The sequence below is a fragment of the Entelurus aequoreus genome, linkage group LG05 (genome assembly GCF_033978785.1).
Source record: "Entelurus aequoreus isolate RoL-2023_Sb linkage group LG05, RoL_Eaeq_v1.1, whole genome shotgun sequence".
NCBI classification, from domain to species: domain Eukaryota; kingdom Metazoa; phylum Chordata; class Actinopteri; order Syngnathiformes; family Syngnathidae; genus Entelurus; species Entelurus aequoreus.
Genome location: NC_084735.1, coordinates 54970976 through 54994926, shown reverse-complemented (window position 1 = coordinate 54994926; position 23951 = coordinate 54970976). Strand labels below are relative to the sequence as shown.

At 38.0% G+C, this 23951-nt stretch overlaps 1 protein-coding gene across 3 annotated transcripts in view; it reads left to right on the top strand.

Moving 5' to 3' along the window:
* The window catches only part of usp25 (ubiquitin specific peptidase 25), a 79564-nt gene that overhangs the window by 41281 nt on the left and 14332 nt on the right, over positions 1 to 23951 (top strand). The window contains exons 14-23 of one of the 3 annotated variants that reach the window (XM_062048399.1): positions 1011 to 1249; positions 1357 to 1427; positions 8540 to 8768; positions 9201 to 9455; positions 12115 to 12254; positions 16080 to 16271; positions 17849 to 17944; positions 18306 to 18484; positions 20846 to 20924; positions 21070 to 21149. In XM_062048399.1, the coding sequence (XP_061904383.1) occupies positions 1011 to 1249; positions 1357 to 1427; positions 8540 to 8768; positions 9201 to 9455; positions 12115 to 12254; positions 16080 to 16271; positions 17849 to 17944; positions 18306 to 18484; positions 20846 to 20924; positions 21070 to 21149 (1560 nt within the window). The remainder of the gene's footprint in view (positions 1 to 1010; positions 1250 to 1356; positions 1428 to 8539; positions 8769 to 9200; positions 9456 to 12114; positions 12255 to 16079; positions 16272 to 17848; positions 17945 to 18305; positions 18485 to 20845; positions 20925 to 21069; positions 21150 to 23951) is intronic. The other 2 variants (XM_062048397.1, XM_062048398.1) reach the window with 2 other exon arrangements.

Genomic DNA, 23951 nt, shown 5'->3' with positions numbered 1-23951 from the left:
TTGTTTTTCTATCTCATTTGTGAAGTCACTTCTGGTGAGAAGTGTGTATCCTGGATGGAATGTGTTAGTCATTTTACAAAAGTCTTCTCCAACAATGGAACTGAGATTAATGTGCTTTATCATCATTCAGTATGCTGTCAGAAAGCACTGTTGATAGCTGGGGTGTGCAACTCCTTTCAAGGTACCGAATCTTGTTCGGAAAAACAAACAAAAATATATAAAATATGGTAAATCAGAAGCATAATTTATATGTGCATTAGCTCAATATCATACAACTGTGCTTGCCATAAATTCATAAAATTATTATTATAAAAAGTACAGAAATTAAATGGACAACATGCATACTACAATTTATGTAAAAGCTTGACATCTGATAATGAGACTTACAAAATTGATTTAGCATTAATCCGTGTCAACCACTATACATTTTAACTTTGAGCCTCGTTTTCTAACAGTGTAAAATTAGAAGCTAATTCAAAATATTTATTGAGTTGCTAAACAGGCGTAGAACATGTAAAAATAAAATGAACACTAACACATTTCTTTTGTCTAGAAACGTTAAATGCATGCTGTTGGAATTAAGGAGTAAATTACTTACGGTAGCATTGTATCTTTTTTGCAAATTCTTCAGGTACACACTTCAGTCAGATATAAAATACATTCTCACATTAGAATGTAAGCATGATAATGTTAGCATGCTATCACTAGCATGTTAGCTTTTTAGCTATTTTGTATGTATACACCTCAGAGTCATGTATTTTGATGCTTGTCGTATGCATAATGTTAGCATGCTAACATTAGCATGTTAGTTGTTTTTTTTTTGCTGTTTTTGAAGGTATACAACAGTTATATTTAGGTACTTGACCCATGCTTACTGTTGAGCATTTTTTTAGCATTCTGGCTAGCGTGCTAACTGTTAGCATTTGAGTCTGGCTTCGGGTTTTCAGCATTCACATGCATTTCTACTGAAATTGCCATTTCTAGTTTTATATCATGTTTATTTTTTGCAGCCTGGCCGAGCAGGATTCTTCAACTCCCTCCGAGAGCTCAGGCTCTGTCTCCGGTCCTTCTTCAACTGCCACTGCAGCCCAGCAGCAGAGAGCACCCATTCACAAGCCTTTCACCCAGTCCAGACTACCCCCCGATCTTCCCATGCACCCTGCTCCACGCCACATTACAGAAGAGGAACTAAGGGTCCTTGAGGGATGCCTGCACCGTTGGAGGAGTGAAGTTGAATATGACACCCGTGGTAAGACTACCTTGCCTCCATTTTCTGCATGTTATATCGTGTCATGAGTAGTATTTGACAGATAAATCTGAAGTTGAGAACTAATTGTACTATATTTATTTTACCAGATCTACAGGGCAGTATTACAAGACTTCACAGAACCATTGAACTGATGTATTCTGACAAAGCCATGCTGCAGGTATTAATAACTTTTGTGTGATCACTAACTCATATAATGGACCAATTTACAAAATCAATGCCATTTAGGTCCCAAATAAAAAATAGAGGTACAAATTATTGATACAATAACTAAAATGCATATTTTCTCAATACAATTTAAAAGATCAATTTGAAACTACCAAGAACACTGGAAAATGGACTTCACCATTAAATATAATGACTTAAATATTTCAGAAATATTATATTTTTAGGGCAGTCCCTCTCTAATATTGATATTGGATATTGGTAAAAAAAAACAAAAAAAACGGTAAACATGGTAGGCAATAGCCTTCTCGGACCAAGCAGCTACTCAACAGCTAAGCACACAAGCTAGAGATATGTAATAACTGTCTTTCATTGAACAATATTGCAGTCTAAAACAGCACATTTGTCGATATAAGTATAAAACAATTATAGTTGCATATCACTTACACATACAAAGTCTCCAAGGCAAAAGCGTATTAGAAAGTACCCAGTAGGAAACATGTGTATTGTTCAAAGCTGACTGGTTAAAAAGTTATTTAACAGGGAGGGTACAGTTTGTTAAAATGGGTAAATTTTTATCTGATACTCTTGGCATTGCTTGTGGTGTCCCCCAAGGGTTCGTGTTGGGGCCAAAACTGTTTAATGTATATATTAATGATATGTTTAATACATCCAAAGTACTGAAATGTATACTATTTGCAGAGGACACAAATATATTCTACAATAGTGATGACTATAATGAGCTCATAAATACAGTAAACATAGAGCTAAACATAGTAAAACAATGGATGGACACAAATAAATTATCTTTGAATATAATTAAAACTAAGATAGTGATGTTTGGGGACGGCGTGGCGAAGTTGGTAGAGTGGCCGTGGCAGCAATCGGAGGGTTGCTGGTTACTGGGGTTCAATTCCCGCCTTCTACCATCCTAGTCACGTCCGTTGTGTCCTTGGGCAAGACACTTCACCCTTGCTCCTGATGGGTGCTGGTAGCGCCTTGCATGGCAGCTCCCTCCATCAGTGTGTGAATGTGTGTGTGAATGGGTGAATGTGTAAATACTGTCAAAGCGCTTTGAGTACCTTGAAGGTAGAAAAGCGCTACACAAGTATAACCCATTTATCGTTTATCATTATGTTTGGAAATCGCAACATAACGTCCGAACAGAAAATAAGTATTGATGGTACCCAAATTGAAATCGTAAATGAGAATACATTTTTGGGAGTAATAATTGATAGTAAACTATCATGGAAACCTCATGTCAGACACAATAAAACAAAAATCTCCAAAAGCCTCTCAGTTATAAACAAAGCAAAACTATACCTCAATGAAAATGCACTCCGTACTCTATACTGCACCTTGGTACTGCCATACCTTACATACTGTGTTAAAGTACGGGGGAATACTTACCACAACACAATTCATCCTCTGATCATATTACAGAAAAGAGCAGTGCGGATCATTCACAGCGTTGGTTATTTAAAACAGTGGTCCCCAATCGGTCCACGGACCGATTGGTACCGGGCCGCACAAGAAATTAAAAAAAAAAAAAAAGTTTTTTTTTTTAATGAAATCAACATAAAAAACACAATATATACATTATATATCAATATAGATCAATACAGTCTGCAGGGATACAGTCCGTAAGCACACATGATTGTATTTATTTATGTAAAAAAAATATATATATATATATATATCAATTCTATCACATAGGAATGGGAAACAGAAGCCTAGCAGGGGTTGCTTTCATCATTAATAAGAAATGGACAAAGTATATAACAGAATTTAAAGGAATAAATGAAAGAATGGCCCAAATAACCATAAAACTGAACAGTAAATACAGCATTAAGGTCATTCAGGTGTATGCTCCAACATCAGCGCATGATGATGAAGAGGTTGACAAATTTTATGAGAAAGTGGAACAGGCTCTCAAATCATCAAAAACTCACTTTAACCTAGTAATAGGGGATTTCAATGCTAAAGTAGGAATCAAGCAAGATGGGGAGGAAGAAGTGATGGGAAACTTTGGACCAGGTCTCAGAAATGACAGAGGTGAAATGCTCATCAATTTTGCTTCCAGAAACAAACTCAAAATTATGAACACCTTCTTCAAGAAGAAAATATCCAGAAGATGGACTTGGAGAAGCCTGGACGGTAAAACCAAGAATGAAATTGACTTTATCTTGACTAACAAGCCAAAGATAATTCAAGATGTTACCATATTCAACAAAGTAAACACTGGCAGTGACCACCGTATGGTTATGTGCAAAGTGAAGGTAGATACGAGACTAGAAAGAATGAAATTAATAGCAAAATACAGAAAGCCCGATATGATCAATTTGGAAGCCAGAAAGCATGAATGACTGGAAGTAGAAGATACTTCCGACCTTGATGAATGGAATGACAAATTCATTGACATAGTACATGAGAGCTCTATAAAAACAGCAGGGAAAGAAAAGAAAAAGCAAGAGTCCAAACTCTCAGATTGCACAAAGTGGCTAATGGAGAAAAGGAGGAATATGAAGAGAGATGGAGTGGGATTCCAGAATGTTGAATATACTGAAACATGCAAGACAATACGAAAGAAACTCCTACAAGACATAAGAAAATACAACACCCTTAAAATTCAAGAGACAATAGAAAACAATAAAAGTTTGAAGAAAACAAGGCAGAAACTTGCAAGTGGAAAGCAGAAAATAACAACATTACTTGATAAAAAGGGGACAGAAATCACAGATCAAGACATGATTTTGATGAGGATTGAAGAATTTTATGAAGAACTCTATCAAAGCAGTCAGTCAGTAGACCTTCAATTATCCACAGACTCAGAAGAAATTCCAGACATCACATATTGGGAGGTGCAGCATGCAGTCAAAAACATGAAACGAGGGAAAGCACCAGGACCAGATAATATTTTAATTGACACAATTAAAGAGGGGGAGGATGTCATTGCTAAGGAGCTGGCGAAGCTATACACAGCTTGCTTACATCAGGGGAAAGTGCCAGAGAAGTGGAAAGAAGCTAACATGATCATCATTTTCAAGAAAGGGGACAAGAGGGACCTCAAGAACTACAGACCTATTAGCCTTCTTTCAAACATATACAAGTTGTTTACAAGAATTCTGACAAATCGAATGGAAAATACACTTAATAGCAACCAACCCAGAGAACAAGCAGGGTTTAGGAGTGGTTTTTCTACCATGGACCATATTCATACATTGAATCAGATCAAAGAAAAATGCCAAGAATACAACAAACCACTTTGTATGGCCTTCATAGACTATGAAAAAGCATTTGATTCGGTGGAGACACAGTCGGTTCTAAAAGCTCTGCAAGATCAAGGAATTCATCATAAGTACATTAACTTACTCAAGGACATCTACACAAACTGCACTACCACAGTTACGCTGCACAAACCAAGCGAGAAAATCCACATAAAGAAGGGTGTCCGACAAGGCGATACAATTTCGCCTAAACTGTTTACAGCTTGTTTGGAAGGCATATTTCGCTCTCTGGAGTGGGAGGATAAAGGAGTTGATATCAACGGAGACAAATTTAATCATCTGAGATTTGCAGATGACATTGTTGTCTTGGGAGAGCAAATCAGTGAAGTGGAAGATATGCTTAAAGACCTTGCAAATGCCAGCAAATGTTGTGGATTGAAAATGAATATGAAAAAAACAAAAGTTATGGCAAATTCCATGGTACCTCATGGACCTGTGACTGTTAATGGAAATGAAATTGATGAAGTTAATGAATACATCTATCTGGGGCAGAGATTTAGCCTGAAAGAAAAGAGTCAAGAACAGGAGATAGGGAGGAGAATCAGATTGGGCTGGTGCCAATATGGAAAACTGAGCAACATCATGAGAGGAGAAATACCGTTAAGCCTAAAAAGAAAGGTCTTTAATCAATGCGTGTTACCAAACATGACATATGGAGCTGAAACCTGGGCATTGTCAAATAAAATGGAAAAGAAAATAGCAGCAGCACAACACAACATGGAAAGAAATATGCTCGGAATCACATATAAAGACAGAAAAACAAATGAATGGGTGAGAAAACAAACGCAAGTCCAAGACATTATGAGAACTATCAAATTCAGTAAGTGGAAGTGGGCTGGACATATCAGTAGAATAGATAATAGATGGACTTCCCTAATGACATCATGGAGACCCATGGATGGGAGCAGAAATAGAGGAAGACCAAGAGTGAGATGGCGAGATGAGATAGACAAATATTGGGGAACAGTGCAGTGGCAGGGAGCAGCTAGAGATCGTTCACTATGGCAGAAACATGCTGAGGCTTTCGTCCAGCAGTGGACTGACAATGGCTGATGATGATGAGTATACAATATAACATACTTACTTACCTTTGTTCTCCGTTTGAATTATTTAACTTGATCAAGCTTTTTGTAACATTCCACACTACAAAAAAAGGTAAATGATGAATGATTCTTGCTTATATCGTGTCGGAACAATATTGTTTTTTGCCAATGTCGCTATCCTATCGGAGGTCAAAAAGTTGTATCAAACACCCCTACATATTTGTGTTGCTCCTTATTGTTAATTATACTTACTTTCAGTCTGGTTACTCAATTGAGTCATCTTCGGCTTAGGTATCTTGTCAAATGTTTCCTGAGGTGAACCAATGCACATTTTTAATGGTTACATATGTGCATTATCAGATTTACATTTGAAAAAACAAATACATGTACCGGTAAGTAGGGCTGGGCGATATTTCGATATACGCGATATATTGCGGGTTTGTATCTGTGCGATATAGAAAATGACTATATCGTGATATTCGAGTATACGTTCTCACGCAGTTGCTTTTAGCTGCTGGCATTACACTACAGGCTCTCCTCGCTCTTTCCTGTGTCTCCTTCTCACAGACAGACAAGCGCACCTTCTTACACACGTCACATACGTATACACCCTCGCACAGCAAAAAGGTAGCAGCATGGGTAACGTTTGCTGTGATGCTAGCGTAGCCGTGCGAGTGGTAATACGAGAGAGAGAAGGTGCGAATCTGGTAACAAATGAAGGAATAATTAATTCCCCCAAAAAACATAATTAATTAATAATTAATTCCCCATCGTCTGGCAGTGGTTTGGCTTCAAGTGGGAATATGTCGAACAGACAACCGTAATTTGTCAAGTGTGGGGCAAAAGCGTTGCTATAAAAAGTAGCATTACTGCTAATATGTAGCATCATTTGAAAAGTCTCCTGCTGGAGAATGAAGAGTGCTTACTCCGCATGTCAACATCTTCTTTCAGTGCCACACGCCCACACCATCAAAATGCAGAGGCAAACATTTCCTGATCAACACCGTATGAAAACATTTTTGATTTTTTTTAGTTGTGATTTCCTTCTCTGCATGAAAGTTTTAAAGTAGCATATGTTAATGCAGTATGAAGAAGAATGTTTTAATGTAGACACATAGAATCATCATACTGCTGTGATTATATGCATCAAGTGTTCATTCAAGGCTGAGGCAAAATATCGAGATATATATCGTGTATCGCGATATGGCCTTAAAATATCGCCATATTAAAAAAAAAAAAAGGCCATATCGCCCAGCCCTACATGTACGGTAAGTTAAGTTTGAGAGTTAGAACAAACAAATGGCACCAATTGGGTAGAATGTTCCATGAAGTAAGCAATTACATTCAAAAAACATTTTTGTCATACACATTACACACTTGAGATGGCACATAATTTAGTACCCAATGTAATATGTACGTAATAATTTGAAAGGGAACTGTACTTTTTTGGAATTTTGCCTATCAAGAACACACATCTTTTTTTTTTTTTGGATTTCAAAGACAAAACAAAGCTTGCAAGATGTAGCTAATGGGAGTCACCATTGTAGCCTTTAGAGCCCTCTAAAACAACCTCAAAAAACCCTCCAATGTTTTATATAGACACGTTCATTACAATATGTACTATGTACAATCGTTGCTGTATTTTTGTCATTTTAAGCAATATCGGAACATATTTCCTCAGAGCATATAATTCCGTTCCTATAGCAACGCACTTTTTACTTCCGGCAACAAACGTGTGTGTGTTCTAACCATGGCAGACATGGTGATATGGACAAATGAGGATTCACAACCTTATATTTTTGAAGCTGAATATATGGAGGATGAACTAGTGTTATAGGAGCTTAGCAAGCACAAGGAGAGGGTGAAACGTTGGAGCAGACAGAAGCTGAGAAAGTGAGGTCTGCGTGACTTGAATGTAAATATGGAGCTTGGAGCCAAGCTATGCAGACAGAAATTGAGTACTTACCCAAAATACACCGGAGAGAAAACGTCTCCAACCCGCTGGACCAATCGGACAACTGTCCGCCAAGTTAGTCATTATAATATTGATTATGATACATGCAGCACATCATGCTTGTTAGTACAACAACATACTCTGTCGAGCTAGCTGTGTACAAACAAAACATGAAATGCGGGCTAACACTTTACAGAAATTGTAATATGATTTTCATGTTTTTCAATCAGTACAGGTTGATGTCCTGTCGTATTGTGTTGTGCATTACAAACTCAAAAGCCATTCAGCTGCTGATGCAAAAGAAATGGTGATGTGTTACTGCGCCATAGAAAAACAGTACCTCTGTGTTCGCTCTTACAATAACAATGTTGCTACAGCTTGGTTATTATACAGGTTACGAAGCATAAATTAAGTATTGTTGTTGGTTTTTGGATTTATTGTGCAGGGGTTTAGAAGCAGAATGGATTGATCTGATTACGTGCATTGCTAGCCACCTAGAACGAGAAGATTATTACGAGTTAGAATGCAAAAAAACCCAAAAAACATGTGATTTTGTCCCTCGTAAGAATTGTGAACGATAGGCAAAATAAAAAGTGCATTTCCTCTAACTAGAATGGAATATAAATTGAGTAGGTTATCAGTATAATATAAATATATTATAAAAAGAGTTGAATAAATAGAACAATAGAATAGATTGGGATCCTCTAGTGCAAATGAAATGTAAAAACAATGACAGCAAACCTAACCCTAACCCTAAAATAAGTTTAGCATAATTTGTATTTATACATTCATCTGCACTGCAAATATGTTTTGTTACCGAAAGGTTCCTTACCGGCTCCATGCAGTGTTGGTCCACGAAGGCCAGGCTAACGCAGGCCACTACTGGGCTTACATCTACGATCCTCATCAGCGTTGCTGGATGAAGTACAACGACATCTCTGTTACAAAGTCATCCTGGGAAGAGCTAGTGCGGGACTCGTTTGGAGGGTACCGCAATGCCAGCGCCTACTGTCTCATGTACATCAACGACAAGAAGCCCTTTCTCATAGAAGGTATGGACGGACTTGCTTTAAACGGAACTTGTCGGAGTACACATGCTACAACTGTATATCTCAAGTCAAAATGCACATATTTACAATCAAAAGTGAATATATATCACCTTTTTTCCACTTTTAATATAGAATGACACAATGAAAATAACTTGTTTTGCATTAAGGACAGTCTTCAATGTTGAGCCAAGTCTTACAATTTGTTTTTATAATTTAGCCAAATCACACTTGTGATTCGATGCATGCATCAGTGGTCCTGCTTCTGGGAATTAGGAACTGAGAAAAGTTATGAGAAATAGAAGTATGTATGATTAAGTCCCACCACTAATTAACTCATATGGAAGACTACAATATATTCATACACTTACAGTAACACAAAAGTGTTTATTTTGCACCTTGGTGTGTGCTCACTGTTGCCCTCTATTGTCTACGCAGAGGAGTTTGATAAAGAAAGCGGCCAGATACTGAGCGGCATGGACAAACTTCCGCCAGACCTGAAGCAATATGTGAAGGAGGACAATGAGCTCCTTGCCAAAGAGATCGAAGAGTGGGATGCTTTTCAGGCCCGCAAGGCCCAGCATGATAAGTTTACCCTTGCCGCGGCCGCAACAGCAGCAGCATCCAGCACCTCCACTTCCTCCTCTTCACCACAGCCTATGAGTATTGAGTGCAGCCCTCCAGGCAATGCAGGTCAGTGACACACTTTCAGCACTATTAATCAATATTTAACTTGGAGACATTGCAAGTTCCACAGAGAGTAACACAGTAGGAACTTAAATGGCTAATTTTCTTTCATAAATGATGTGAATGTATTTTAATAATAAGGGCTTAGTGTAAATGTTATGATGTACAAATACTAGGATGCTAGATGCTTGTGTTCTTGGCTTGTACTTAGACTGGAGAATATTTATTAGGGGTGTCCATCCATCTTCTTCCAATTATTCGAGGATGGGTCTGGTTGGCAGCCGCCAAAGCAGAGAAGACCAGATTTCCCTCACTTTCTTTGAAGTGGAATGTTAATTATGTTGGTGGCACCTGGTGGCCACAATAATTAAGTTAAGCTCATGTTGCAGTAAATTGAATTGTGCAGACATGTTTGTTTTGAAACATTATATGCCATTATGCCTTCTGCCTTGGAGAATTTGTATGTGTAAGTAATAACTTTAAATATTTCATATTTGTTTATATTGACACATGATCTGTTTTAATTCAGGACACTTATTACCTATGTTTAGCTTGTGTGCTATTGTAAGCTTAGCTGTTGTGTAGCTGCTAGCTCCTAGTAGCCTATATAACCTACCATGTTTACCTTTTGTAAATGACATGACTAAAACAAAAAAGACGAACCTTGTGTGCTCATTGGAGAACATTTAGATGGTACCTGCTGTACAGCTTTGCACAGTTAAACACAATGCTCTAAAACTTGCTGGTAGACGGCTGCGTTGACCCTGGATCTCAGGAAACAGAGTGGACCGACACCAGCAGATGACATGGCACCTCAAACCATCACTGATGGTGGAAACGAAAGCAAATTTTGCATTTCCTTTGGAAATCGAGGTCCCAGAGTCTGGAGGAAGACAGGAGAGGCACAGGATCCACGTTGCCTGAAGTCTAGTGTAAAGTTTCCACCATCAGTGATGGTTTGGGGTGCCATGTCATCTGCTGGTGTCGGTCCACTCTGTTTCCTGAGATCCAGGGTCAACGCAGCCGTCTAGTTTTAGAGCACTTCATGCTTCCTGCTGCTGACCTGCTCTATGGAGATGGAGATTTCAAGTTCCAACAGGACTTGGCGCCTGCACACAGCGCAAAATCTACCCGTGCCTGGTTTACGGACCATGGTATTTCTGTTCTAAATTAGCCCGCCAACTCCCCTGACCTTAGCCCCATAGAAAATCTGTGGGGTATTGTGAAAAGGAAGATGCAGAATGCCAGACCCAAAAACGCAGAAGAGTTGAAGGCCACTATCAGAGCAACCTGGGCTCTCATAACACCTGAGCAGTGCCAGAAACTCATCGACTCCATGCCACGCCGCATTAACGCAGTAATTGAGGCAAAAGGAGCTCCAACCAAGTATTGAGTATTGTACATGCTCATATTTTTCATTTTCATACTTTTCAGTTGGCCAACATTTCTAAAAATCCCTTTTTTGTATTAGCCTTAAGTAATATTCTAATTTTGTGACACACGGAATTTTGGATTTTCATTTGTTGCCACTTCAAATCATCAAAATTAAATGAAATAAACATTTGAATGCATCAGTCTGTGTGCAATGAATAAATATAATGTACAAGTTACACCTTTTGAATGCAATTACTGAAATAAATCAAGTTTTTCAAAATATTCTAATTTACTGGCTTTTACCTGTATAACACTGCCAAAGCATTTCTCAACTTTCAATTCCGTTGTTCCTGTTGATATGGAGATATTTATAATTTTTTAAGTGAAGTTTTCTTTGTAAAATCTAGCATCTTTATGTATTTTGTCTGTAATTGGAGACTCTACTTGTGTTTGAAGAGTAGCTGAAAATTAGCTTCCCCTATTTGAAAGACCAGAAGCTGCCACTGGTATACAGCTTGTTACAATGCACAATAACAATTATAAAAATAGATCAAAACGATATATGAAAAATGATAATACTAATTACATGTTTTTATTTTTAGCATTTTATCTATATATATATATATAGATGGATGGATGGATGGATAGATGGATGGATGGATAGGGCTTGATCCATAAATTGGTGGTCCATCCATCCATCTCCGCTTCCAAAGTCGGGTTGTCGGGGCAGCAACCTAAGCAAAGAAGCCCAGACTTCCCTCTCCCCAGCTACTTCGTCCAGCTAAATTGGTGGGTTCGGTACCAATCTTAATATCATTGTGTGGTCAATACTAGAGTGATTAGATCGAAAACATTTATTTTATGAAAATATGTTCTGTTGTTTTGGTTAGTGTTTACAAATTCAAAGTAACAGATACAATCTTGTGTGTGCTACTGACTTTGTTTTTATCAACTAATTATTTTTCATGAAAGTGAATAAAAAACTAGTTCAAATAGTGTGCTGATATTGATCAACTGAAAATAGCACTCACAATAAATCAATTGAAAAATGTATGGTTAATACTTGTGGTCACAATTGGTATGGACGATCTCACTCATGGATGATTGGAATCGGCAGCATAAATCCCTGATCCGAACAGCCCTACTTTAAATGCATATTCAATGTAGACATTGAACTTATTTGGGTTAACCTTTTTCATTTTAACCCTAATAATTTTCTTCCAGTTGGGCTTGTAACTAAGACATGTTTTTGTAATATTTCTATGTTTCCTGTTTTGTTGCGGTTCTATAGCCCTACAGCAGGATCCAGAGTACATGGAGCAGCCGTCACCCACCAATGACTCCAAGCACCTACAGGAGGACACAGAGAGGGCCATATCCAGAGTGGCTGCAGAACAGGAGGAGAGAAGCCCAGAAGCATTGCTGAATGGCGTATGTAAAACACAGGAAGACTCACACACCACACATCTTAGCGCAGCCATGTTAACTGTATACATCAATGCTAAGAGAAGAACAATTTTATGTTGTTTTATGTTAAAAAAAAACAAAAAACACTTGCAACCCACTTCTTTGCACTTCAATTTAATTATTTTAATTTTCTGCACTATTGTTTTATAAATTTTTATATATATATATATATATGTAACGGTACGTGTATTTGTATTGAACCGTTTCGGTACGGGGGTTTCGGTTCGGTTCGGAGGTGTACCGAATGAGTACACATGCTAGCAGCGGCCGGGCTAGGACAACATGTAAAAGCCAGAGCTGGAAGACCCTCCTGCCTCGTTAAGATCTCCCGTTTGGGAACACTTTGGCTGCGGGATACAACAATGGAGGACAGAGGTTTGCCGACATTGTTCATCAGCTGCTTCTGACAACACGTCAAACATGTGTTGCACCTTTCCTGCTTCCGGCTCCCAGACCGTAGTCGAGGAGCGCAGGGGAGACACTCCTCCAGGGGGCAACAACCTTCACTCTACCCGGCAGTGGGTCTCCACAGCTCCGGACTCCAGGGTAACTGACGAGTCCGGCGATTAGTTCCAAATTGTGGCTTTATTGAGGTCTTGCACACAGCCAATCCAACAAAATAGCCACTCCCCGCACTCATGCTACTGCTCCCTCACCTCGCTCGCCCACACACTCACCTCACATGCTGTCACATATTAAAGGGCCACACACACACACATACGCTACTCTCATAACACATGCTAACCCATTTGAAGCGTCACCACCGCATTCAAGCAGCCTCTCCTCGGCGAGTCAGGCAGGACTAAAGCAATAAGAAATGTTTTTATAGCAGCAGATATGAGTCCATTTTGCATTAAAAAATAGATTTTGACCCACTTCTATGGTCGAAGAACAAAAGCCCATATATCCGCTTACTGCCAAGTTATCCAGGCTGGTGGGGAAAAGAAAAGTTAATCTGAGGCTGAGTTGACTTGAAACTGTTTAATGTTGCACTTTTTATATGTAGAAGAAAAGTTTTGTCATTTTATTTAATCTGAGCAACAACTTGAGGCAGTTTAATGTTGATTAACGTGGACCCCGACTTAAACAAGTTGAAAAACTTATTGGGGTGTTACCATTTAGTGGTCAATTGTACGGAATATGTACTGTGCAATCTACTAATAAAAGTCTCAATCAATTAATCAAAAAAAGCCCTTTATATGTAGATAGGTTTTGTTAAGAAACCATTCTGAGCCTTATCTTATTTAGTTTTTATTTTATATATGTTGACCACATTAACCCTGGCAATGGACCCTGTGTGTATATGTATGTTATGCCATTGTTTACAAATTTGGTAAATAAATAACCAAAAAATTTATATTTTGTTGTTTTCTTACTGTACCGAAAATGAACCGAACCGTGACCTCTAAACCGAGGTACGTACCGAACCGAAATTGTTGTGTGTACTGTTACACCCCTAATAAATAGAAATATGTATATATATATATATATATATATATATATATATATATATATATATATATATATATATATATATATATATATATATATATATATATATATATATATAATTATTTATTTATTTATTTGCCTGTTTAAAGGGTCTTTGGCCTACATTGTCGACTTTTCCGACTTATTTGTATGTTTCAAATGTACTCTTGTATCATATAATGAGGTCCCTTCCAGGGTTTCTTGTTGCTCCCATTGGGTTGAGTTTTTTTCTTGCCCTGATGTGGGATCAGAGCCGAGGATGTTGTTGTGGTTTGTGCAGCACTTTCAGACATTTGTAACTAAACTTTTATTGATTGAAATAATAATAGCAGTGACAATAAATTAAAATAATTGCAATATCAGAAACATCAAAATTAAATTTTTGCATTTAGATTTTTATTTATTTACTTTTTTTTTACCTGTTACTTATTTTACCACCATAGAGTGTGTGCAGTTTGTGTCAAATACAATTTAATACAATGTTTGTTAATTAAATGGAAAAATCCTCACATTGTTTACATCTTTGGACAATTTTGACCAGTATTTTAGGTCCAAGCATAATAATTGAGTAATTGTATCAATAAGTGCTTTAAGTACATTCTGCTAGTGTAAGGTTTTTTTTTTTTTTTTAAACCTTTATTTTCTTTATTTTGCCTGACCAAATTTGGCGCACCGCGCTATTATTGTGAAGGGGGGGAGGTGTGCCGTGCTGTTATTCTCAGCTTGACAAATATAGGAGACTCACTTTAGGCTAAAAAATAAATTGCCTCTCAAGATGCGACCGCTGTTCTGTTTGCCCATTAATCTTACATCGATGTCATTCTCCTCAAAGTGACAACATTTCACTTACATTTGTCAATTTCCGTAATATTCTGCGTTTAACTGCAGGTTCCGTTTTATTGGCCAATTATGTGACTGTCCGCTGTTACGTAAATGCGGAAATTATATGGCCTTACTTTTTTTGTAGAGTTTAGTGATTATTGATTATGCATACTAGCGCTGTCAAATAAAAAATGGTAACCATGGTAACATCCCAATCTATCGTTAGATTCTGTGCTAAGTCGCTAACAGAAGTAAACAACATAAACAGATGAGATTAGTGATAAAGTCGCTACAAGGACAAATATAGATTCTAAAGCAAATTGGTATGTCTAAATAAAGCTGTAGTCACTCACCCATCGTTAAATGCAGTCGCTGACCAAAGGATTGCTCACTCCGGACTCCAAGTCAGCAGCGTGCCATCATTTAAAAAAAAAAAGAAAGGAAAAATGTAATGCGCAGGCATAGCACATCAGCGTGCGTCACCGAGAATCCCCAATAAACACGAAAGGGGTGGAGGCGAGCCAAAGAGGGGAAAAAAGCAGCGAAGCAGCTGTTCTGTGCCTGTCAGGCGCAAGGACAGCAAGCGGCTGTAACGTAGCGTGAAAATATATTATATACCGGTATAGTGGTACTGTCCCAAATACATTTTGGGTATTATCTATAGAACCGTTATGTCGCTCAGCTCTACTTGTACCCATTGAAAACCGAGCTAGCTTGACCACCACCAGTATTTATTGGGCGGGACATAAGCCAGACGTGACGTCAGTAACATCCCAGCAATACATGCTACCGATTAGCATTAGTAGTTTTACATAGTTATTCAAACACTTTCAAGTTTTGTAATAAAAACTGCAATTAGGATGCATAGCACCTACAGCAAAGCACCTAGGCCAAACTGAAATTAATAATTGAAAGAGAACAAGATATACCAACTTGACGACACTATTATTTTTTAGCTCACTGATAAATTTGAAATAAAAAAATAAAAGAGATTAGTATAAAATGAATTAAAATTAAATACCACATGAACACACAAACCTACCAAAAATTGCTACCGTTGACTAACGGTATTGATTCCCAAGTCCTGTGAATTGGTACCGTATTGGTTCAAATGTGAACAGCACCAGTGTTAGAGGCAGAACAGTACCGTTTGTTGCTTTTACTTGAAATGTCAAACAGAAGGTATTTTTGCGATGTAAGAATCATGTATCTAAACCACAGTAAGGTAGCAATGGGATTTAGTTTTGTTTTTGTTTTCCTGGGAGCTAAATACATGCCTCACGGCCACTTCACAGAGAGCTGTTTTGTGAACAGAGCACAGTTTCATGGCAAATTCTTGTATAGCCATCTAAATATATCCGATGATAACCATTAGCACGTAACCGGTTGAGTGGGTGTGTTTTTATGCATCTCTGAGCAGGCTGCATTAGTTTCATAGTAGTCACAATCATGACTATTGATTGCAACTTCCATCAGTTCGGTGTCAGCTGTGCGATTGTCCCGTCCTCCTACTTCCCTCAGACTGAAGGCCAGTTGAGCACACCCTCCACTCCACCTCCTGACCTTGTCATGGAGGATGAGTCCGCTGGCCAGCACACAATCGAGGTGGCCATTCCCAACGTGGGGACCTTTGTCATTGAGTCAGAAGAGGGGGGATATGATGATGAGGTAGAGCTTTACCCTCAAAATCTGGCCTGTGTATGATACATAGATGTAGGTTTGTTATGCTTGATGCTTAGGAATGGCTTCAGAGTGAAAATGTTATGCAATAATACTACAATCTTTTTGCATGACAATTCTAAAAAAAAAAATTGAGCCACACTAAACCATTTTCACCTTTTGCAAAAAGCTGGCTGCTGCTTTTTCTGCAACTACACAGTCAAGTTAGCTTCTGTCATGGAAAATCAGCCTGGGCCAATTATAAATAAATCAGTTAATCAAACAATAAATGAAAATGAAGTTGATCCTTTTGTCAGCATCGATAAATTACCAATTCCATGTGTGTTGTTTGTTTGCTGTCTGTCGCTTCCAAACAAGGTACTAGAGGGTTCACTGTGTGCATCGCTCTTAGCATTTACAGTATGTGCGTTTGTTAAATTTAAGCTTTAAATACTGTGAATCCTCTTGACCGATCGTCTACTATCTATGTCTCAGTGGGTGGATTCGGTGCTGTGACCTTACACACATGGGTTGGACCGACAAAGCCTTGGTAGTCGCTAGTGAGAATCACTGCGAAGTAGCAAAAAATAGAAGGAAAAAAGATGATTGTAAAGCCAAATATTTCATTGTTGGAATGTTTAGACTTCAAATCTAATAAGCAAGATTACCCTTTTTGATAACCTCTCGAGGAACTCTGAAGAAACGTTTATCCTTTCCACAATTTTAACGGTTCATACAGCCGAAAAGCATAGGGCATTTTTTCTTCGAGAAAAGCTTAATGGCACCTAGTTCCCATTGAAAACATAGCTAAATTGACCACCTCCAATATTCTTTGGGCAAGACGTGAGCCGAACGTGACGTCAGTAACATCCCAGCATAACACGGACGGACGAACAAGCAAGTATGCCAAATTCTTTGGAAAGTGATGGCAAGAAAAAAAGAAAACACAAGAAACCACTTGACCCAGTTTTTCCACTTGGGGAAAAACTGCACTTCAAGATATTTTTGCGTTTGAAAGGATTACTTGCATTGTTGTTGTTATTATATATTATGATTACATTAGTGCTTACACTACTGCTCTCAATAATATCATCGGCCCAGGCCTAATTGTAAGTCAATGCCAACACTTCCAGTAGTCACACTGTACTGACCAACTGACTTTTATAACCCGACTGCTCACTTATGTTTTGGCTCATTGTGCTTTCTGTAAATGTAAAGAAAATGTTGTCAAATCTACTTACATGGTGAGATCAAACAAAATCAATCTGATCAACATTGGAAAATAAAAGCGACCACACATACAGACACACCTACACACACACTCTACAGCATTGTGTGCAAGAGCATTGTTGAATATATTAGATTTAACTAAATTTTAAATATTTTTTCTGTAGAATGTAATCTCCCTTGTTGCCCAGCAAAAATGTGTAGTGTTGGGGGCGATCCCCACACTACTGGAACCTCTGCTCTAATTATTGCATGAAATGCAGATTTATGTCTGTCTGGCATGCTCCTATTTGAGCTTTTCAGAGTGAATAACTCGGAGACTATTATTTTGTTTAATGCAATTGCTGCTTCCCGGGCAGGCAATGATGACCCCGAACATGCAGGGTGTAATTATGGCTATTGGCAAATCCAGCAGAGTATTTGAAAAGAATGGGCCCGAGGCAGCATTTTTTAAGGTACACACTTGTCTCTCCTTCACCTTTTATATTCCCTTTCCACCCACTTGCACCTTCTTTTCATGCAAATCAGTGTCTTTGTCTTCTTCTGTCTTACATTCCAGTAGTACTCTCTGAAAGTCAAACACTAACTTTAGTAAATGTAACATAATATTTACCATTTTAGCCGGGCAGTTTAGAGACTATTCATTCATTCTGTTTGATGTCAGTAGCAAAATATACCAGCCACTAGAACAAATGGAAGCAAACTCCACCATGTGTAACTCAGACACCTTACTATAATAACACTTATTTCTTACATCGTACGTCTTAGCTTACTATTGAGGAAGCTTTGTGTTTAATGATCGTTGTGTTTCTATAGGCTCTCAAGCTAGAATATGCTCGGCTACTGGGGTTTGCCCAAGAGGACACGCTGCCTGAGAATGACTACCGACTCCAGCATGTCATTGTCTACTTCATCCAGAACCAAGCACCCAAGAAGATCCTGGAGAGGACATTGCTCACTCAGTTTGCAGATCGGAACCTGGCATTTGATGAAAGGCATGCACTAAACACAACATCCTGTTATTTTTGTTAATTCTCACCCCCCTTTCCACTTAAGTGCATTGTTAGTCCAAAATGTTCAGCAACATATGATTGGTCTAATACATTTTCAAAATTATTTAAAAAACTTTACACAAAATTATTTGAAGGGCACCTATCGTATTTTGCAAAAACAACTCCTTTGCTCAATTTGTAAGGTTTTTCTCATTGGTAACAGCAGCCGATATCTCCATATATGGTAACATTTTACCAAAGAGCTTTGCGCAAGCCATTGTAGTCCAACTTTGTAGTCAATACATTCCTTTTTTTCTTTATCCTCTTGTTTTGAAGGCCGACTGGCTCTTACGTGCACATGTGTTTTCCGCTGTCGCCATTTCTAATACAAAGTAGTGTATGGTTCTAACATATCTGTCAGTAGACTTGATATAGAAACTCTAAAAGCTACAACACGGATGATGGGGAGAAGGCGCAATAAAAGTGGAGGCATGTAAATAAGACCACCCACCAAACGGCACACCCTGAAAAGAAGGTCCGAAAGAAGACAGTCTGTAAAAATAATCACCATTCATGTTCTGTAGACCACAAGAAAGTATTTTACATGTAGAAAACAAATCTTAATATGACCCCTTTAAGAACTATTTTAGCATCCTTTGTTGAAGTATGAAAAAAAAAAAAGTTTTTTAATCAGCAAAGGTTACAAAAATGAATAATAATTACCTTTATCTTTTGCATGACAAAAAGTGAGCAGATTTGTAGGTAAAAAAAGATCATGATTAACCCATTAGTGTTTAAATGTTTATTATTAGTAGGGATGCACGATAGATATCAGACAGATAATTATTAGGAATTATGACACATCGATAAATCCGCTAACATTAAAAAGTAGCTCCAATAACTGATTTTTTAAAATGCTCCAGGACGTGCTGTTCATGGAGAAGTTCATGTATTCATGTCAGAAAGTGTCCAAAAAGCCAGAAAATTCTGGGGCTTCCTTTATTTTCCACGAGCCTCAGAAGAAATACCCTTTTTCAAAATTAAATACAATGAATGCATGTATTGCTTTACTCAACAAGCAGTGGGTCCTGCTGTGAAACCCTCTTCAATCGAAAATCACCCAAAGCCTTGTTTGTGACAATATTAAAGAATCAACAAAAATAAGCCACAGTAGAAAGTGCAATTGTATTACCATTATGGATCCTGGTAAAAATCGATTCACATCTAAAACGTGATTCTTATTTGAATTGATTCAAAATTTTAAAAAATCAATTTTTCTAAGACTTTACCTAAGCTTTCTTCGTGCTTACTCGCTGCCTGTATACGTCATACGCCAGCAGCCAAAAGTTTTTGTAACCTGAGGTTTTCATTATAATTTATATACCAATAGGTTTGATTAAAAAAACGATTCTGAATGGAATCATCACTCCCAAGAATTGGAATTGAATTGAATTGGGAGTTGTAAGATTGACATACCCAATTTCCTAACATATTTTGTTTACTTTTCATGTTTTTTGATCAGTTTTGTATGTTTTTTTAATCCATGCATGGCGTCAATTTATAAGAGGGATGTGGCCCGTGGGCTGTACTTTGTCGAGGTTGGAAAATGTCTTGCCTATTTTCCCAGCTCCGTAGGTTTAACTTCATATTGTATGACTGACATTGACTCACTGTCCATGAAACGAAATTTGTTTTCCTATGGTAGTTTACTCTCTGTTTTTTTGACAATGTTTAGTTCTGTCACACTTGGATAGCTGAAGCAACTATTGCTATCTATTCTACACTGAGGGTGCAAAGAGAAGCAGAATGTGGGTTTTCTTTTACTACAGTAGCAAAGTAAACTCAACAATACCATTAAGTGTTTTCACAGCAGGCATTTTTCATTTACAAAATGGCCAGCAGAGGTTAGCAGAAACTGAGTGTGATTGTGTGGCAGCCTGTCTGCTTTTTGGCCAAGACTAACTACTGCATTACTTTACTGTCTTTTCACCTTGAGTTAAAAGCATCAATCATAAAAGACATAATGTCTAATAACAACATTGCAATCATTTTTCCATTATTCCCTTTTGTTTTGCAGTAAGGTACAGGTTACTTACTTCATCTTTTTCTCGCGCTTTACTGTCCTCAACCCAAATTCTTGAGTGAAAAATGTATTTGTCACTTCTCTATTTTAAGCAAGATAATTAGATTTATGTGCGCTGTGGCCTCAATAAGAGCCACCAGAGGAGTGTTTTACTTTTCCACAGCACTACAGTGTGATTTATTAGGCCTCGTTATGGCCTAGGGGCAGGCTAGAGCTCTTCATCTGTGACTCACTATCAGTTGCCACAAGATTTTCTGACTACTACCTTTCCTCCCTAACAGATGCAAAAGCATTATGCATGTGGCATGTGCAAAACTGGACCTGATTAAGCCCGAAGAGGTCAACATGGACGAGTATGAGGTCAGCAAAATTTTCACTTGTAAAACCTGTTCGGATGCTTTTCATTGCTTTGGCATAGTTACATAACAATGCTGGATCAAGGAAAGTCAGCATTATTTCTGAAATCTGATAATCTCATCGGGCGTACCCCGTGTGATCCAAACAGACATGGCACCAGGACTACAGGAACTTCCGTGAGACAACCAGTTTCATGATCACTGGTTTGGAGCTCTTCCACAAGACAAAGTACGATCCAATCTGTCTATTTCATAGAGCTTATTATGCCATGTCCACACAAACATGGATACTTTGAAAAAAATGCCTCTCTGGTGTTAAAATGATTTACATCCACACGAAAACGCATTCACCGGCTGTCGTACACACTGTGTCCAATCATATGCCCGAAAAGCTGCCACAGCTGACTTGATAGCATTATAATTCCTCGACATCATTGACAGTGATATACAAACCCCGTTTCCATATGAGTTGGGAAATTGTGTTAGATTTAAATATAAACGGAATACAATGATTTGCAAATCCTTTTCAACCCATATTCAATTGAATGCACTACAAAGACAAGATATTTGATGTTCAAACTCATAAACTTTATTTTTTTTTTGCAAATAATAATTAACTTAGAATTTCATGACTGCAACACGTGCCAAAGTAGTTGGGAAAGGGCATGTTCACCACTGTGTTAGATGGCCTTTCATTTTAACAACACTCAGTAAACATTTGCGAACTGAGGAGACACATTTTTTAAGCTTCTCAGGTGGAATTCTTTCCCATTCTTGCTTGATGTACAGCTTAAGTTGTTCAACAGTCCGGGGGTCTCCGTTGTGGTATTTTAGGCTTCATAATGCGCCATACTATTTCAATGGGAGACAGGTCTGGACTACAGGCAGGCCAGTCTAGTACCCGCACTCTTTTACTATGAAGCCACATTGATGTAACACGTGGCTAGGCATTGTCTTGCTGAAATAAGCAGGGGTGTCCATGGTAACGTTGCTTGGATGGCAACCATGTTGCTCCAAAACCTGTATGTACCTTTCAGCATTAATGGCGTCTTCACAGATGTGTAATTTACCCATGTCTTGGGCACTAATACACCCCCATACCATCACAGATGCTGGCTTTTCAACTTTGCGCCTATAACAATCCGGATGGTTCTTTTCCTCCTTGGTCCGGAGGGCACGACGTCCAGTTTCCAAAAACAATTTGAAATGTGGACTCGTCAGACCACAGAACACTTTTCCACTTTGTATCAGTCCATCTTACATGAGCTCAGGCCAAGCGAAGCCGACGGCGTTTATGGGTGTTGTTGATAAATGGTTTTCGCCTTGCATAGGAGAGTTTTAACTTGCACTTACAGATGTAGCGACCAACTTTAGTTACTGACAGTGGGTTTCTGAAGTGTTCCTGTGCCCATGTGGTGATATCCTTTACACACTGATGTTGCTTGTTGATGCAATACAGCCTGAGGGATCGAAGGTCACGGGCTTAGCCTTACGTGCAGTGATTTCTCCAGGTTCTCTGAACCCTTTGATGAAGACCGTAGATGGTGAAATCCCATAATTCCTTGCAATAGCTGGTTGAGAAAGGTTTTTCTTAAACTGTTCAACAATTTGCTCACGCATTTGTTGACAAAGTGGTGACCCTCGCCCCATCCTTGTTTGTGAATGACTTAGCATTTCATGGAATCTACTTTTATACCCAATCATGGCACCCACCTGTTCCCAATTTGCCTGTTCACCTGTGGGATGTTCCAAATAAGTGTTTGATGAGCATTCCTCAACTTTATCAGTATTTATTGCCACCTTTCCCAACTTCTTTGTCACGTGTTGCTGGCATCAAATTCTAAAGTTAATGATTATTTGCAAAAAAAAATTGTTTTATCAGTTTGAACATCAAATATGTTGTCTGTGTAGCATATTCAACTGAATATGGGTTGAAAATGATTTGCAAATCATTGTATTCCGTTTATATTTACATCTAACACAATTTCCAACTCATATGGAAACAGGGTTTGTATTACATGTACATTGAAGTGTACATTGTTTTTTTAAATCAGCTCACACCTAATTACATGAAGCCCAGAAAATATAGAATGTTTTTTTTAGTTGCCCAGGTGTGTTTTGAAGCACACATGCTTTTGTGCCGTGGCACACATGTGCCACGGCACAAAATGAAACCAACATAACTTAAATGTTCTGTTGTTAAATAAGGGTTAAAACATGAGGTATTGTCGCACTTTTCTTGTCACACAAACTAAAAAGTCTTTCTTGTCAAAAATGATCTCCCCAGCTGGAGGTCTGACCGGGATTTTAAAGAATAAAGAATAGTGAACAACAGGCTGAATAAGTGTACGTTATATGACGCATAAATAACCAACTGAGAACGTGCCTGGTATGTTAACGTAACATATTATGGTAAGAGTCATTCAAATAACTATAACATATAGAACATGCTATACGTTTACCAAACAATCTGTCACTCCTATTCGCTAAATCCCATGAAATCTTATACGTCTAGTCTCTTACGTGAATGAGCTAAATAATATTATTTGATATTTTACGGTAATGTGTTAATAATTTCACACATAAGTCGCTCCTGAGTATAAGTCGCACCCCCGGCCAAACTATGAAAAAAACTGCGACTTATAGTCCGAAAAATACGGTACTTAGCTACATTTGGACAAGTGTATCCTTCTGGATAAAAAAAAAACTCCAACACATTCATTTTACTTTTTTACTATGTAAGCCCAAATCAAAACTGCTCTCGACATTGAATATGTGGAATACACATTTAAGAACACACATGATTGTGACAGACATTTGATGAATTTTGCTACAGTATATATAGCTTGTCTAAATGCTGAATTTCATTTTCATTTGTGTTTTAGAACAAGACAGTAGCTGACATTTTGTTCATTATTTCTACTGTTTATATTTTGATAATGAATAGTTGATTAATTTTGAAACAAACAACATGACTGCAATATATTTGTATATATATATATCATGCTATAAATCACAAATTATGATTCAG